This window comes from Nicotiana sylvestris, chromosome 9, assembly GCF_000393655.2.
Source record: "Nicotiana sylvestris chromosome 9, ASM39365v2, whole genome shotgun sequence".
NCBI classification, from domain to species: domain Eukaryota; kingdom Viridiplantae; phylum Streptophyta; class Magnoliopsida; order Solanales; family Solanaceae; genus Nicotiana; species Nicotiana sylvestris.
In genome coordinates, this window is record NC_091065.1 from 75,760,186 (window position 1) to 75,775,493 (window position 15,308).

Below are 15,308 nucleotides of genomic sequence, written 5' to 3' on the forward strand. Positions count from 1 at the left end.
AAACCCGATTACCCATTCCCCCACGAACCCAAATATATAATTTATTTTGAAATCGGACCTCAAATCGAGGTCCAAATCCCCAATTTTTGAAAAACCTAGGTTCTACCCAAAACACCCAATTTCCCCCATGAAAATCATTGATTTTAAGTTGAAATCATGTTAAAAGAAGTTAATGATTGAAGAAAATGAGTTAAAAATGACTTACAATTGATTTGGAGAAGAAGAAGCCTTTGAAAAATCGCTCTAGTGTGTTTATGTTTTGAGAGGATATGAAAAATGGGTTTAAAATTGTCTAAGTATAAAATTTGCAGATCTCAGATGTGAGAATTGCGAACAAGGGTTCGCAATTGCAAACCGCGACCTCTCCTGGCTTGGAAATTGCGAAGGGAAGCTCGCATTTGCGAACACTTAGGAAATCTTGATTTTTCGAATTTGCGAAAGGGACCCTCACATTTGCGAGGTCGGAATTGCGGAGCACAACTCGCATTTGCGAGATAAGGCAGGCCTGGGCTGGTTCACATTTGCGACCAAGCCCTCGCATTTACGAGCCAGGCTTCGCAAATGCGAAGCCTACAGGCCTGATCACACCAACAAAAAAATCCCGCAATAATTCTATGTTCAAAATGCACCTCGTGGCCTTTCCAAAACTTACCCGAGCTCTCGGGGATCCAAACCAAATATACACACAGCCTCAAAAATATCCTACGGACTTATTTGTGTACTCAAATGACCAAAATAACATCATAAACATCGAATTAAACCTCAAGATCAATGAAATTTTCTCAAAACTTCTTTAAACATCAAATTTGCATTTAAGGTCCGAATCACGTCAAACGGATTTCGTTTCTCACCAAACTTCACAGAATTATCTTAAATCACATATAAGACATGTACCAGGCGCCGGAACCAAAATACGGGCTCGATACCAACATGTTCTAATCAAGATTCATTTCCAAATCTTTTAAACAATTTCAGAAAATAATTTTCTTTAAAAATTCATTTCTCACGCTTGGGACCTCGGAATTCGATTCCGGGCATTCGTCTAAGTCCCATATTTTCCTACGGACCCTCCAGGACCATCAATTTACAGGTCCGGATACGTTTACCCAAAACGTTAACCGAGGTCAAGTTAATTCATTTTATAGTCAAAATTTATCATTTTTCACAGATTTTCACATTTAGGCTTTCCGGCTGTGTGCCCAGATTGTGAACGCAAATCGAGGTAATACTAAAAGAGTTTTTTAAGCCTCGGAACGCAGAATTCCTATTAAAAACAAGTGATGACCTCTTGGGTCATCATAGGAGAAGGCTTCAATGTAAGTTTAGTGACCCAAAGAGGGAATGGTCTTATAATAATAGTCTCACAACAACATTGCATGCACCCCATAATAAAGTGGCACCTACCGTGGCTAATAAACGGGAAGTAAAATCAGAAGTGATATTCAAGATCATATGAGTTGTATGGAATTCCAATATGTGTGGACACTAAGGTAAGCTAAGTATGCACGCAACAAGGGGGCAAAAAGACTAGGAAAAGTAATTGCTTACATTTAAAGAAAGCTGGGAAGGAACAAAAAGAATATTCGATTATTGACCCAGAGTACGTTGTTAACGCACTTAAAGAGTTCAGAGTATTATCCAAGCAGCATATATGTTGACAATCATACAACCGTAGAAGACTCTGGTATAAGTTAAAAGAAAATATTGAGTCCAAGTCATAGACAAAGGAATGAATTCTTAGAAGATTGTATCATGGATATTCCATAGCGCCCATGAAAGGCAAAGGTAATAACTAATATCATGAGCCGCATATTGGAAGATAGCTTAAGCCTACATAAAGGTTGGTCAGAGGGAAGAGGAAACCAAAAAGTTACATCAACTAAGTAAATCAAGAGTCTGATTATTGGACCCAAAAATATTATAGACCTCGTGATTGAGAACATTGCAGGATCCCTTTTAATATCATAGGTACAAGAGAGATAGTACAATAGCCATATTCTATAATAGCTCTACGATAAAGCCAGTTAGAAGAATACCAGCCTCATAAGAAATTAGTATGAAGCTCTCATCGGATTATGTATGCACAATAGAGCTTCAAGTTATGAACGTGAATTATACCTATGTGGAAGGGAGGTCATGAAAGAGATAGAAGATACGATGCAAGATTTTAAGGTAAGTAAGGTAAATGTGAACAACGTACGAGATACTCAAAGGCAGAAGATTGTGAATAGTCCATACTTCGGATAGAAGGCTAGAAGTGCTGGGATTCAGTATCCAGGAATAATAGTGGCATCGTTAGTAGCATATCTTCCAGCCTATGGTTTCTAGGTATCGAGAGGTCTAGTCAAGAGAGTAAAGAAGAGTTAGAGACGATGTGATGTCTCGCTTCTTGTTCCAGAATAACACAAGGAATTCTATGGTGCAAGCAAGTTGAAGGAAGGTTACGAGTAGCAGAGATATGTGCAGGCCGCAAGCTAAAGTATGGCAAAGCAACAAGGTCTTAGGATGGCATGAGTAAAAATAAGAAATGGCGAGTGAGAAGGTAACGAGAATGGATAAGTCCTCATGATTAAGACCATGAAAACAAGAAGAGCTGATGGTTTCTCTAAGTTATAGAAAGTTCAGTATCGCCTGAATGAACTCAAAAAAGTCCAAGACTAGTAGCATTTAGAAGAGATAGAATGTTGCCCCAGTAGTAAAATGAGGGTGTAATTATGATAGATAAAGGATGGAATTAGGGCCTTCAATTGAGTAATGATTTGAAGAAAACAAAAGGGATTTCGTGAAGTGTACATGATTAAATTACCCACGTAATGTTAATAACATTGGGATGCTATGAAATATGGTTACAAAAGCATGATATCGCCCAAAGTGGATCATTCTAATCATTTTAAATGATCATCGATGCGATGTGAGACCTAGCGGTAGTGTTACATAAGACCTCAACAACGATAAATTGAAATAAGGGTTATGGTATAGTATGACCTACTTAGATGCAGTAAAGTCATACGAATGGATAGTCGGGTCTATGAATTAAGATATAGCAATATTCGTAAGTTCAACAAAGTATCGAGCAAAGAACTTCAGTATATCTATAGATGCCAAGAGGGACATCTTATCAAGCTCTGTATGTGTTTACAAAGTGAGGCCTAGAGATTGGCTAAAAGCTGGAGGAAAAAGGAGAGAAGAGTCGCATAGGCGCACTTACAAGGTCAGAGTCGTACATGCTGCATGATGGAAGGTAGCAACAGTTACAAGATTGGAAGGAGTCTGACCATAAGTCATGGTGTGAGAAAGAGGCCTAAAGGGAAAAATGCCCTGGCCTTTGGAATTATTCACATAACAGTTGCCTAGATGGCAAGGAGAGTATGAAAGGATTCGAAATACATAAGTTATGTAAACGATAAGTGTATCAGTAAACATTCGAGGACGAATGTTCCAAAGAGGGGAATGATGTTACAACCCATATTTTCATATGTGGAAGTACGCCATAAGTAAATTGATATAGTCTCGAAAATGAGATGTTGCATTCCGCATTTTCGTACGTTAAACTTTCGTCGTAAGTTAATCAATGTAAGTTCGGGAAAAAGGATTATTTTGAGATTATAAGCATTATGCTATTTTCAAATAAGGATGAGTAAATTCGTCAAGGTGCGAAGGTAAGAAAATCTAAGAAAATAAATTTCCTCGAAGTTTGACATTTTGGGATAAAATATGGTCCGAGCTAAAATACCCGGTATTTATGGACTAGTACCATACAAGGTACCACATAGCCATAATAGTAAGGTGTATATGTTGTGTTAAAAGTCAGTAGTATTATAAGTAATTTGATATAATTCTTAATTATGTGGATAATCGGATAATTATTAATTTTAGTGAGAGATTAACAATTAATTAAAATGATTGGTGGTTAATTATTGGATAAGATCCTCACGTGGCAGCCAAGGCTTTATGAAAGTGTGACTCTTAAAACCATACAATAAGGTGGCATTAAGAGAGCCTTTTTGTGGCTTAGTCATAATATAAGTGGGGCCCACAAACCCACTAATATAAGGCTTGATCTTCTTACCTCATTAAGAGTTGATGTTATGTTGTAAGATGGAGCCTATTTTTAATTCACAAAATGGAAACTACAAATGTACGGGTGAAGCTTCAACAAAGTCACACAAGACTTTGATCAAATTCACAAAGAGAGATATGATATGGAGTTGAATGGCAACATGATTTGCTTAAAAAAATTCATACGAAGTTATACTACGTAAAAGCAACAGGATTTTACGAATCTAAGGGAGTACGGTGCAATCTTTCTCAAGAATATCATACGGATTTTCTCCTACTTCGATCTGCTGTTACTTGTTTTCGCAAAATACATATGTTAGAGGAAATGTCAAGAGAATTGGCTCAGGTATGTTAAGGCTATCCCTTTTTTCTTTTTGGCATGATCCATACGATACAAACGAAACGAGCACATGCACAACTTCCATAAATGACTCTATTCATAGAAGTATTAGATGTGCCTATGTTTTTTAATTCCTATGTGTCCTATTATTTTATCATCTATTCATGGGTCTCAGAAACATATGTAAGTTGAAAAAGTTTACTTCATGATATTAATCACAGGCATAATGGTCTTACGACATTCTGAGAGATTGTATTGACGTACTTTTCATGCGCATTCATTTATACATGTACATTGACCCATGACCAGATGAGGTTAAATACGCATATATATGTATATTATATGTATATGGGATATAGGAAAAGGTTACGGCGTTATATACACACCACCACATGATCAGCTGGTATACGTTGATGATTTTGCCCACAGTGGCCGAGATGATATGATGGGATGCCCTCAGAGGCTTGATGATGTTATGAACACATGTACCTATGCACGATATGACATTCATACGCATATGCATGACACTATAAGTATTTCATGATTTATAGAGTAATCCAGACTTACATGTTGAGTCTTTTACTCCATGTTTCTCTCATGACTATTATTTATTGATTTTCATTCCTTACATACTCAGTACATTATTTGTACTAACGCCCCTTTTAGCTGGGGGCGCTGCATTTTATGCCCACAGGTCCTGATAGACAGGATAAGAGTCCTCCAAGTAGGCTATGAGCTCCACGAAAGGTGTTGGTGCGCTCCATTTGCTCCAGAGTTGCTTATTTGGTCAGTATGATTAGTACATATATTGATTAGTATGGCGGGGCCCTGACCCGGCCTTTATGATATTTATGTGCTCTTAAAGGCTTGTAGACATATGTCGTGTAGTGAAATATTATATGGCCTGGTCGGCCTATGTTCAGTATATGAGTAATCATTTTAGTCTTATAGACGATATGTCATATCTATAAGTTTGTATTTCTCTCATGCTTTACTCCGGTTCATTTACCTATGATAGAATGATACGAAAGATACATTACGTTAGTACTCAGTTGAGTAAGGTACCGGGTGCCCGTCGCGGCCCATCGGTTTGGGTTGTGACATGATAAAGATGCATTAACTATGGAACTAGGGGAAGCTGAACAAACCAGAGATGACTTAATAGTCGTTGTAGTTGATTGTAAAAAAACATTAGAGAACCTGAAAAAAGAAAATAATGCTTTAGAAGATAAAATTGCTAGTATAGAACATGAAAGAGATGATCTAATGGTGGTTGTGGTGGACTTAAAAGAAACCATTGAGTGTGCAAGTAAAGTAAAGGAGACCTTGATTGAGAGAGTTGCTATCATTTAGCAAGAAAGAGATGACCTAGTAGTGGTGGTAGTGGACTTAAAAGAAACAATTGAGGAATTTAAATCGGTAAATAGGCCTGAAAACTCTGAAAAGGGAAAGGAAGTTGCAAGTGAAGCACACATTAAGCTTGAAAATGAGTTAAATTTTGTATAGACTAGTCTGTGTGCTGAACTTGAGAAAAACAAACAGCTTCAGGAAGAACTAGGGAAACTAAAGAGTGATCTTGAGATATCGCTTAAGTGGACCTGGTCCTCGGATGCTATCACTGCCATGTACACAACTCTGGGGGAAACAGGTAAGGGATTGGGTTTCAAAGGGAAACGATTCCTTACAACCCTCATAGCAAGTATGTTACTATACCTGACATTGGCTATGTACCCACTGTGGTAACAGTGGGAACCTCAAGGAAAATTGTATGGTCAGGGTTCAGTCTCATCAGATAAATAAAATCTTTGTTGAGAGAGCAACTACTGCAAGTGGACCTGGTCCGTCAAATAGGAAACCATCAAATAGAAAATGCATTTTACCTGCTTGGACTAAGAGAGCACTCATTCATCCCTTTTCTATTAATAAGGGACCCAAACTCTTTTGGGTTCCTAAATTTAACCCTTGATTTTCGTGTGTAGAGAGATGTGAAGGGGAGCAACCAATAATGAAACATGAACAACGGCTGCTCAAAGGGCAGGACTGGAAATACAATCAATTTTCCTTTACTAAAAATCCCTACAAGGAGAGAGTGTACCCTTTTAAAAATGGCTAAAAAGGGGGTACGCTTTAGGAGTTGGAAGATTTTGTGCCAAAGGAAGTAATGTGGAATTCTTGTCCATGATATGCACAATCTCAAATCCTGTGACTAGGTGAGGTGATGTTGTAGCCAAAAGACACAAGAGTACTTATATGATTGAGCTTCTGCAGAGTGGAGACATAAGCTGGTTGAAAGCTGTTGAAGACAATGCTGAACTATGGGACAAAAGACTGGAGCATTGCAAGTTGTCTATCTCTAAAAAAACTGGATCTAAAGAACCTGGTTCGTGGTCTGATCAAGTTGAGTAACAAGTAACATAAAGTGTACAATTCCTGTGCAAAAGGAAAGCATGTCAGATCTTCATTCAGGCACAAAAGGGGCAGACAACACTTCAGAACCAAGGATGAGATCTTTCAAGAAACTGTGGCTTTTTCAAGAAGATCCAGGTACAGATAGAAACAAATATGGCTTGCATCAGATCAAATCATAGAACAAGGTTGGATAATGCCATAAGTGGATGAATGCTATATTCAAAGAAGAACTACTCAACCACTTAGCTCAAAGAACACCACATCAGATGGAGTTGTTGAAAAGAAGAAAAGGAGTCTTGAAAATTGGGCACAGTCAATATTAATTGATAAAGGGTTTGCAAACATCTTGACCACAGCTGCTGACTCAATTGAGGATATCTGGGTACAATTGTTATGTTCTCAACAATGGGAAGGGTCAGCTTTGAAAATCTGATGGTGGAAGAGATGGAGGAATCCTCTTGACATACTCGTCTCAAAAGAGTACAAAAATACTGATCAAGGTAAAGAATGCCCATTGATTCCAGCAAGGAACTGGGTCCCGCATCTACAACAACAGAAGCTGAAAAATGAGCTGTTGGAAAGAAGGTTTTTGCATAGAGACATCACTGAATCACTCATATATCTCACTGCAAGTAGACTAGATATCATGGTCAAAGTTAGGTTCTGTGCAAGGTCTCAGTCAAATCCAAAATATTCTCATCTGAAGGCTGGTGTAAGAATTTTGAGATATCCTAGAGGAACACAGGACCTGGTTCTCTATTGTCCTCTAAGTAATGGATAGGAAAAGCTCACCTGAAATGGGACATTCTCTGAGTTCCTATCTTGTCTCATGAGGCTCAAGGAAGCAAAATTCAATGGCACTCTCAATAGCTGAAGCAGAATATGTATAATCAGCATCCTGCTATGGTCAAGTGCTATGGACCAATCAACAAATTGGAAGAACTTGAGTCCAACTCAAGAAGGCCAAATACAGTGACTACTGAAGATCAAGTTGCAGATATCTTCATCCAAAGCCCTGAGAAGAAAGCATTCTAAGAAAGATCTCGTTGCACTGGGGGATGATAAAACCCAACTGAGAACCCGGTTCCTCATTATTGGTTATGAAAGTCATAGTCAGGTAAAAGCTAGCTAAAGTATTTTCTGGCTAAGTCTAACTCACCTCTATACCATTACAGATAGACACGCATGATGACTACAGAAGCAGATGTTGCAGTACATGATGAATAAGGGGATAAAACTCACTTGCCAGACCTATCAGGGAACCTTGTTTTCTGATGCAGGTTAGTAGCTTCTTTATTCTTTCATACACAATTTGAAATGGACAAAAACAATGCCACATCATCATCAGTGTGATTGTCTCTTTAAAGTCGTGTCTCTTCAGCCAATACATCACAGCCCAAACATCACTCCTTTTCTAAACGATACATCTCCCAAGCGAAAGGGTGCCTCCGTTTCAGAACCGGTCCCCCATTATAATTAAATCAACATCACAACCCATTCTCTTCCAAACTCAAAATTCCTTGTTTGTCTTCTCTCTTCTCAAATCCAAAGTCCTTCGAGAATAATCTCATCATATCTGAAAATCAAGAAACCTTCAGTGTGCCTGACAACATTGTGATTGAGTCCTCACTAGTCAGTATTTAAGCGGTGAACTCCTTTCCCAACACAATCACTATTCCAAATCCTAAAGAAGAGTCTCCTCCACACTCCACTCCCTCTCCTACCCACTATGAGTCCACTCCTCATCTGAGCAAGTCTAAGAATGACTATCCTCATCCAGTCTCACCGATCAAATAGAGTCAACAGGGTGAACAGGGTAAACAAGGGAACCTCGTTCAGGAACTTTCAACTCTATCCATGGTTGAGCACTTGAGTGAAGATCTGGTGATTAGTCATAAAGAGAATGAGACCACCATGACAAGTTGTGACTCTGTAGGTATCACTCCTTTGTATATTGAAATCGTCATGGAACCACAAGAAAAGGAGGGAATAGAAAATATGTTTTCCATTGCGTCAGAAGGGGTCATTATAGAGAGGAGGGTCTGAGCCTTAGAGGGAAGAGATCTATCCATCAGAAGAAAAGGGAGCAATTGTGCCATTTGAACAACCAGCATAAGATGATGCTACTGGGGTCCCAAATGATGAACCTAATCCCTCCGTGGAGGATCCAAGCCAGGAGTCATCTCCCTAGGTCAGTATTGATCCAGCTCTCTCTCCCCACTTCGATGTTGAGCCTTTGAATATGGTGGTGCCTGAGATAAAGCTTGATAGTAAAGAAGACGCAGATGATTTGGTTTATGCTAGTTTTATTAGGGCTAGGACTAAGCCAGTGGTAACTTTAGAGCCACCTATTAAGCGACCTACTACACAGTTGCAGCAAAAGGAGGCTCTAGAGTTTGCTCTTAAGAAGAGTAAAAGGAGTCGGAGAAGGAGAATGTTGGTCAAAGATGGAAAAGTTGTACAAGCAAAAGATGTTCCTGTAGTGGATGTGGATGAAGAAACTAAAGAGGAACCTAGTTCCCTGACCCGCAAGTCTTCAAGGAAGAAACAGTCTGTCTCTCAATCTGAAAAGCACACCTCTAAGGGTGCTGAGAGTTCTTCCAAGAGTGCTATTGCTGGTTCAAACAAAAAGTTGGTAAAAAATTTCGGTGACAAGACAGTGAAGGAGTGTAGTGACAAGTCTGATGAGAAAGAAGTGGAAAAATCCAGTGAACATATACAAAACAAGCTAGTGGAGAAGGAAACGTCTATTGGCAAGTCAGTGAAAAGAAAGAGGGATGATGATGATGAGGAACCTGGTTCCATCAAGAAAGGAAAAGTGAGTGGGTCTCTGAGGTCTAAGAAAAGGAAGTTGGGGAATCAGAAAGTGTTGTAGGGCCGCACATTTGCCTCTGACATTCTAGAGATTTCTGGGATGAGACAATTAGTGGACATTTGTGATTCTCAACAGTGGACCAATCTGTTTACAGATGAGGCTCCTATAGTGTATGAGGACGAGTCACGAAGTTTCTATACCATCCTCTTCACAATAGATGGTGATCAAATTTGTGTGTTAGTAAATGGGGTGGACATAGTGATGGACTCTGGCTTATTGGGGTCAATTCTGGGTGTTCCTACCGAAGGACTGTCATCTATTCAGGGTGCCTGCACACCAAACTTCAAAAATGCCATTGTCAAGGACAAGGCAGTACAACATGGGGAACATGTGCATAAAAAGTCACTCTTTCCAGTTTATCAGTTGCTCTTTGAGATGGTTAACAAAGTGTTGCTTCCCCGCGCTGAAAGAAGATCTGTTGCATCCAAAGCTGACCTATTCCTTATGGAAGCCTTGGATAATTTTTACTCCATCAATTTGCCTGCCATAATGATTGAGCATATGCAAATGATAGAAAACCTTAGAGATAGGAATCCTGGACTGTCGTATGGGTTCCTTCTCATAAAGAACTTTGAGTTTTTCAAAGTACCTCTGAGACAGGCCAAAGTGGGAACCAAAAAGCAATCGTTTTCAAAAACTACTCTGGAGGAGTGTGAGTTTATTAACAAAGTCGGAGGAGTTGAAAGCACTTCCACAATCTCTCAACTGATAAATGCTCAAAATAGTACCACAGAGGAGATCCGGAAGTTGAAGGCTAGGAACGCGATTCTTGAGAGTCAGCTCAGTCAGTTGCAAGAGGCACTTGGTTCTAGTAGTTCTCATAGCCTAGAGGTTACACGCCTAACAAAGGAGAATGCTAAACTCAGGAAAAGGTGGAGGACCTGAAAGAAAGACTGCTCAATGAGAAAATGACTGCGGATGCTCGCATGGATCTTGTCCTCCAAACCCTTGCTTTCTCTTCCAAGCCCTCTTCCTCCAGTGTCCCTTAAAGAATGTTCCCTTAGTGTGCAATTTCCAGTGTCTATCTTCTTAAGTTGTTTTTGATAATGTTTTGTTGTTTCTGGCAATTGTTTTTTTGTTTGTTTTAGACTGTGGATGAAAACAATGATTCTGCTCCCGCTTGTAAAAGTCCAGATTCTGGTTAATGGAAGTAATTTCCTTTGTGCTATCTATGTTGCTGCTCTTTTGTTTCTGTCTTCTATCATGTTGTGAGCACATAAGTGGCATGCATTAGCTATGCTAGACTTCTTTATGATGTTAACCTGCTCTATGCTCTTTATAATGCCAAAAGGGGGGAGATTTAATTGAATAATAAAGAGTATGAATGCATGAATGTGAGCATGAATGAATAATAATCTGAAAACAAAATATAGATTCAGGGGAACTCATTCAGGGGGAACTCACAAAAGTTCAGGTACTAACTAAGGGGGAATGCAGAGCTTCAGGGGGAACTTAAGGTCTTTCTGGTTCACAATCTGGTCCTTTGTGGCTCTTTCCAGGATTTTCAATTAAGTTTGTTATCATCAAAAAGAGGAAAATTGATAGGTTACAAGTACTTTGGTTATAAGTACTTTACTTTATGTTTTGATAATCTAACAAACTTACTTACCAGAACCGGATAAGGAACCCGTTACACATTTACAGGACCTCAAAGATCACAAGGTTCCAGGTTGGGATTCAGCATGGAATATGATTCAACTCTTCAGAGTGGAAGTAACAGCTAAGGGAACAGGTCCCTACCAGCTCTCGAGGAGACTGTACGAAGTCAACTTTCCAGTTGGAAAGTTGTTGTCTACACACGCTATAGTGCAGGAACAGTGTTGCAATCAACTTTCCACAGAAGACTTTTTACCTACCTTGCTTACATCATTGTAAGTGATGTCACACATGTATATATGCATTCAAGGGAGGTAAAACAAAATACTTGAACACTTAGAGATTTTTACTCAAACTCACTCACGTGGCCATTCAGTAAGAAAGTTTCAAGTGCTTCAAGAACAAAGAACAAAGCAACTACGGACCAGTTCCCACATCGAGTTATTGTATGTCCTTAGTTGAGTTGTGACTTTGTAATAGTTCTTCAAATTATAATTCCTATCTGGCTTATTTACAAGCATTTTATAGGAACACCTTTGTAAACCTTAAACCAGTGTGTTTGAGTCTTGACTAGAGTTAGTCATGTTGTAAAGTCTTTGTAATAGAGTTTATTACAAAGTGGCTTGGAATAGAGTATTGCAAGTTAGTGAGGTATTAAGAGTTTAATTCCTAGGTTGCATAGGTTGTAATCTGAAAGTTGTTCAGTAGTAAAGTTGAAATCCTATAGGTATAGGTCGTGGTTTTTAATCCCGTTGAGCTGAGAATTTTTTATGTAAAATTCCTCTTGTCATTTATTTGATGTTGTGTGTGAGTACTGTCGAACCTGATAGAGAACCTAGTTCTCTATAGAGTTTGGTAGACCTTTACATTCTATCAATTTTTGACAATGTAACTTCTGAGAATAAGAAAAAAGTCTGATTTCTTCTCTCCTAAATTCTAGGGTTTTCACTGTCAATTTCTTCTTGCATAGCTCAATTTCTCAACCTAACATGGTATCAGAGCCATGGAATCGATGAACCTCGATCTGCTCTTTCGATCGATGGTTCCCTCATCGACTTTCATGGAGGATTTAACATCGTCGAGCTTCGTCTGTTTCCACGCATCAACCGTCGACTCTTTGGGTTGAGGTGTTTCTTCAATGGTGTTTATCCTCTATTGAGAATTGTACGGTATTTTCTCCAGTGTTCTACTGATATCTCTAGTGTTTGCTCAAACTTGCTACTTTTGGTCCCCATTTTTTCCCTTTTTGAAGGCCTTACCTTTTTAATTTGCAAAGAGGGACGATAATCTTTCTTTCATCACTTCTGCGAGTTATAAGTGCTATTTGATTATATCAGTATTCTTATTTTAGGATTTTGCATATCTTGGGTTTTTTCATGGGTAGTCCAGAAGCTAGTTCCTCCCCTATGTTAGATGGTTTTGATGATTTCACTATACCTCCATCTTACATATTCTATGTACATCCATCTGACAGTCCTGGTATTCATCTAGTTTCCCCCCCTTTCGATGAGAGTGGTTTTGTTAATTGGTGTAAAAATATGCTCACTTCCCTCTCTGCTAAGAAGAAATTAGGGCTTATAACTGGTAGAGTTTCCAAACCTAAATTTGACTCACCTTATTATTCATTTTGGGAAAGGTGCAACGACATGGTCATTGAATGGATAACAAATTCCCTATCTAAAGACATAGCAAATAGTGTAATGTGTTTTAACACTGCCAAGGATATTTGGGCTGATATAAATGAAAGGTTTGGGACATAAAATGGTTCAAAGCACATTCAGTTACAAAAGGAAATCAGTGCTGCTTCCCAAGGGTCTTTAGACATTGCCACTTATTTTACAAACTCAAGGGACTTTGGGATGAACTTAACGCTGCTTATGTAGGACCAGTGTGTACATGTGGGGCTTTACCAAAATTTATAGAACAACAAAAAATATACCAATTCCTTAGTGACTTAAATGAGTCATACTCTACTTTTAAGAGCAACATTCTCATGATGCCAACACTTCCATTATTGAGTAAAGCCTATTCCATGCTCCAACATGATGAAAAACAGAAGGAAACTTCAGCTCATATTCCCAGTTTTTCAAATGAGTCTGCCTCTTTCAACGCGTATAACAGTCCTATTTATAGCAACCCTGTGCAACCCCCTGCTAGGAGTTTCACTCAAAGGTTTCAGTTTGAACAAAAGAGAGGATCTGGTACTTCCTCTCAATTGTCTTGCACATATTGCAAAAAGATTGGCCACACAATTAAGAAATATTACAAACTCCATAGGTTTCCTCCTGATTTCAAGTTCACCAAATCCAAAAGGTTTGTTGGTTGTGTTCAGTCTGAAGGTCCTATCCAATAAATATCTTATACCAATGGGCAGTCTTCTGAGACTAATGGTCATGGGTTCAGCAAAGAATAATATGAGCATCTCATGACCCTCTTCCAACAGTTGCATCCTACTGTTATGCACCCTAAATCAACAAGTTCAGAGAACATTAGGTTTGCTCATTTTGCAGGTGTGTTTAATCATCTTCAAGTCCATTTTGTTGCATTTCATGCATGTGTAGTGTCACATCTAGGTTCAAACTCTTGGATTCTAGATTCAGGTGCAACCAACCACATGACAACTCACAAACATCTTCTAAACAACTTAACACCACTCACCACACCTTTTCTAATAACCCTACCTAATGGATACAAAGTAAAAGTCATATCTACTAGTTCTCTACAACTCAGGCCAGATATGGTTTTACATAATGTTTTTTTAGTTCCTTCTTTCCATTTCAATCTAATATCCATTCATAAACTTCTTGTTTAGTTCAAATGCATTGCAACTCTTACAATTTCTGCCTGCATTTTACAGGGCCCTTCTCTTAGGAGGCCACTGGAAATTGGTAAAGCTACAAATGGATTATATTTCTCGCATCCAGGTATGACCTCTTCTACTTTGTCTGTTGGTTCAATTCCTATTTCCATTTCTAGTTCTTTTCAATGTAATGCTTCTAGTCCATTTTTTAGTGTTCTGCCTGATTCTGCTATTCATTGTAACTCTTGTAATTCCCCTGATATTAATAAAACTGATTTGTTTTGGCATAAAAAATTGGGTCATATACCATTTATTAGAATGAAATCAATTCCCTTTTTATCTGGCAATGTATCATCTAAACAAACTTTCTTCTGTGAAGTCTGCCCAATGGCAAGACAACAAATGTTGCCTTTTCCTGACAGTTCAATTTATTCATCTACTCCTTTTCAACTTATCCATATTGGCATATGGGATCCTTATAATACTCAGACCTATAATGGGTTCAGGTATTTTTTGACCTTAGTTGATGATTTCACCAGGGTCACTTGGACTCACCTTTTATCATGCAAAAGCAATGCACTTTCTATGCTCAAGGCTTTTATTACAATAGTAAAGGTTCATTTCAATTCTCATGTGCAAAGTCTTAGGTCTGATAATGCTTATGAGTTGGGCAGCAGTTCTGAGGTACAACAGTTCTTTTTTGAAAATGGTATTTTCCATCAAACTACCATTCCTCACACTCCTCAATAAAATGGAGTTATTGAAAGAAAATACAAACATCTTTTGGAAGTCTCTAGGGCCCTCTTATATCAATCAAATATTTCCCTTAAGTACTGGGGCGACTGTGTCCTCACAACCACTTATCTAATTAATAGGCTGCCCTCTATTGTACTTCAAAACCTTTCCCCTTTTGAAAAATTACATGGCTATCCCCCTTCCCATGATCACTTGAAGTCTTTTAGTTGCATATGCTATGCTACCAGCCCTAAGCAAGGTAGAGATAAACTTCAACCTAGAGCCATTCCTTGTGTTTTTCCGGGGTACCCCTATGGCAAGAAGGGTTACAAACTTCTCAATCTATCTTCTCATTCTATCATTTTCTGTAGAGATGTCTTCTTCCATGAACACATATTTCCTTTTTATCTCCCACCTTCCTCCACCTTTCATTCCCCTACATTTGATTTCACTAATACTCCTACCCCTACTTCTTCCCCTACATTCTTCTTCTT

The 15,308-nt window shown here is 38.6% G+C and overlaps 1 protein-coding gene across 1 annotated transcript; it reads left to right on the forward strand.

Moving 5' to 3' along the window:
- The first annotated feature begins 9,050 nt into the window (after positions 1–9,050).
- On the forward strand, positions 9,051–9,683 carry LOC138877788 (protein pxr1-like). Its single transcript, XM_070157427.1, has one exon. The coding sequence runs from the start codon at positions 9,051–9,053 to the stop codon at positions 9,681–9,683; it is 633 nt and encodes a 210-aa protein (XP_070013528.1).
- Positions 9,684–15,308: the final 5,625 nt, after the last annotated feature.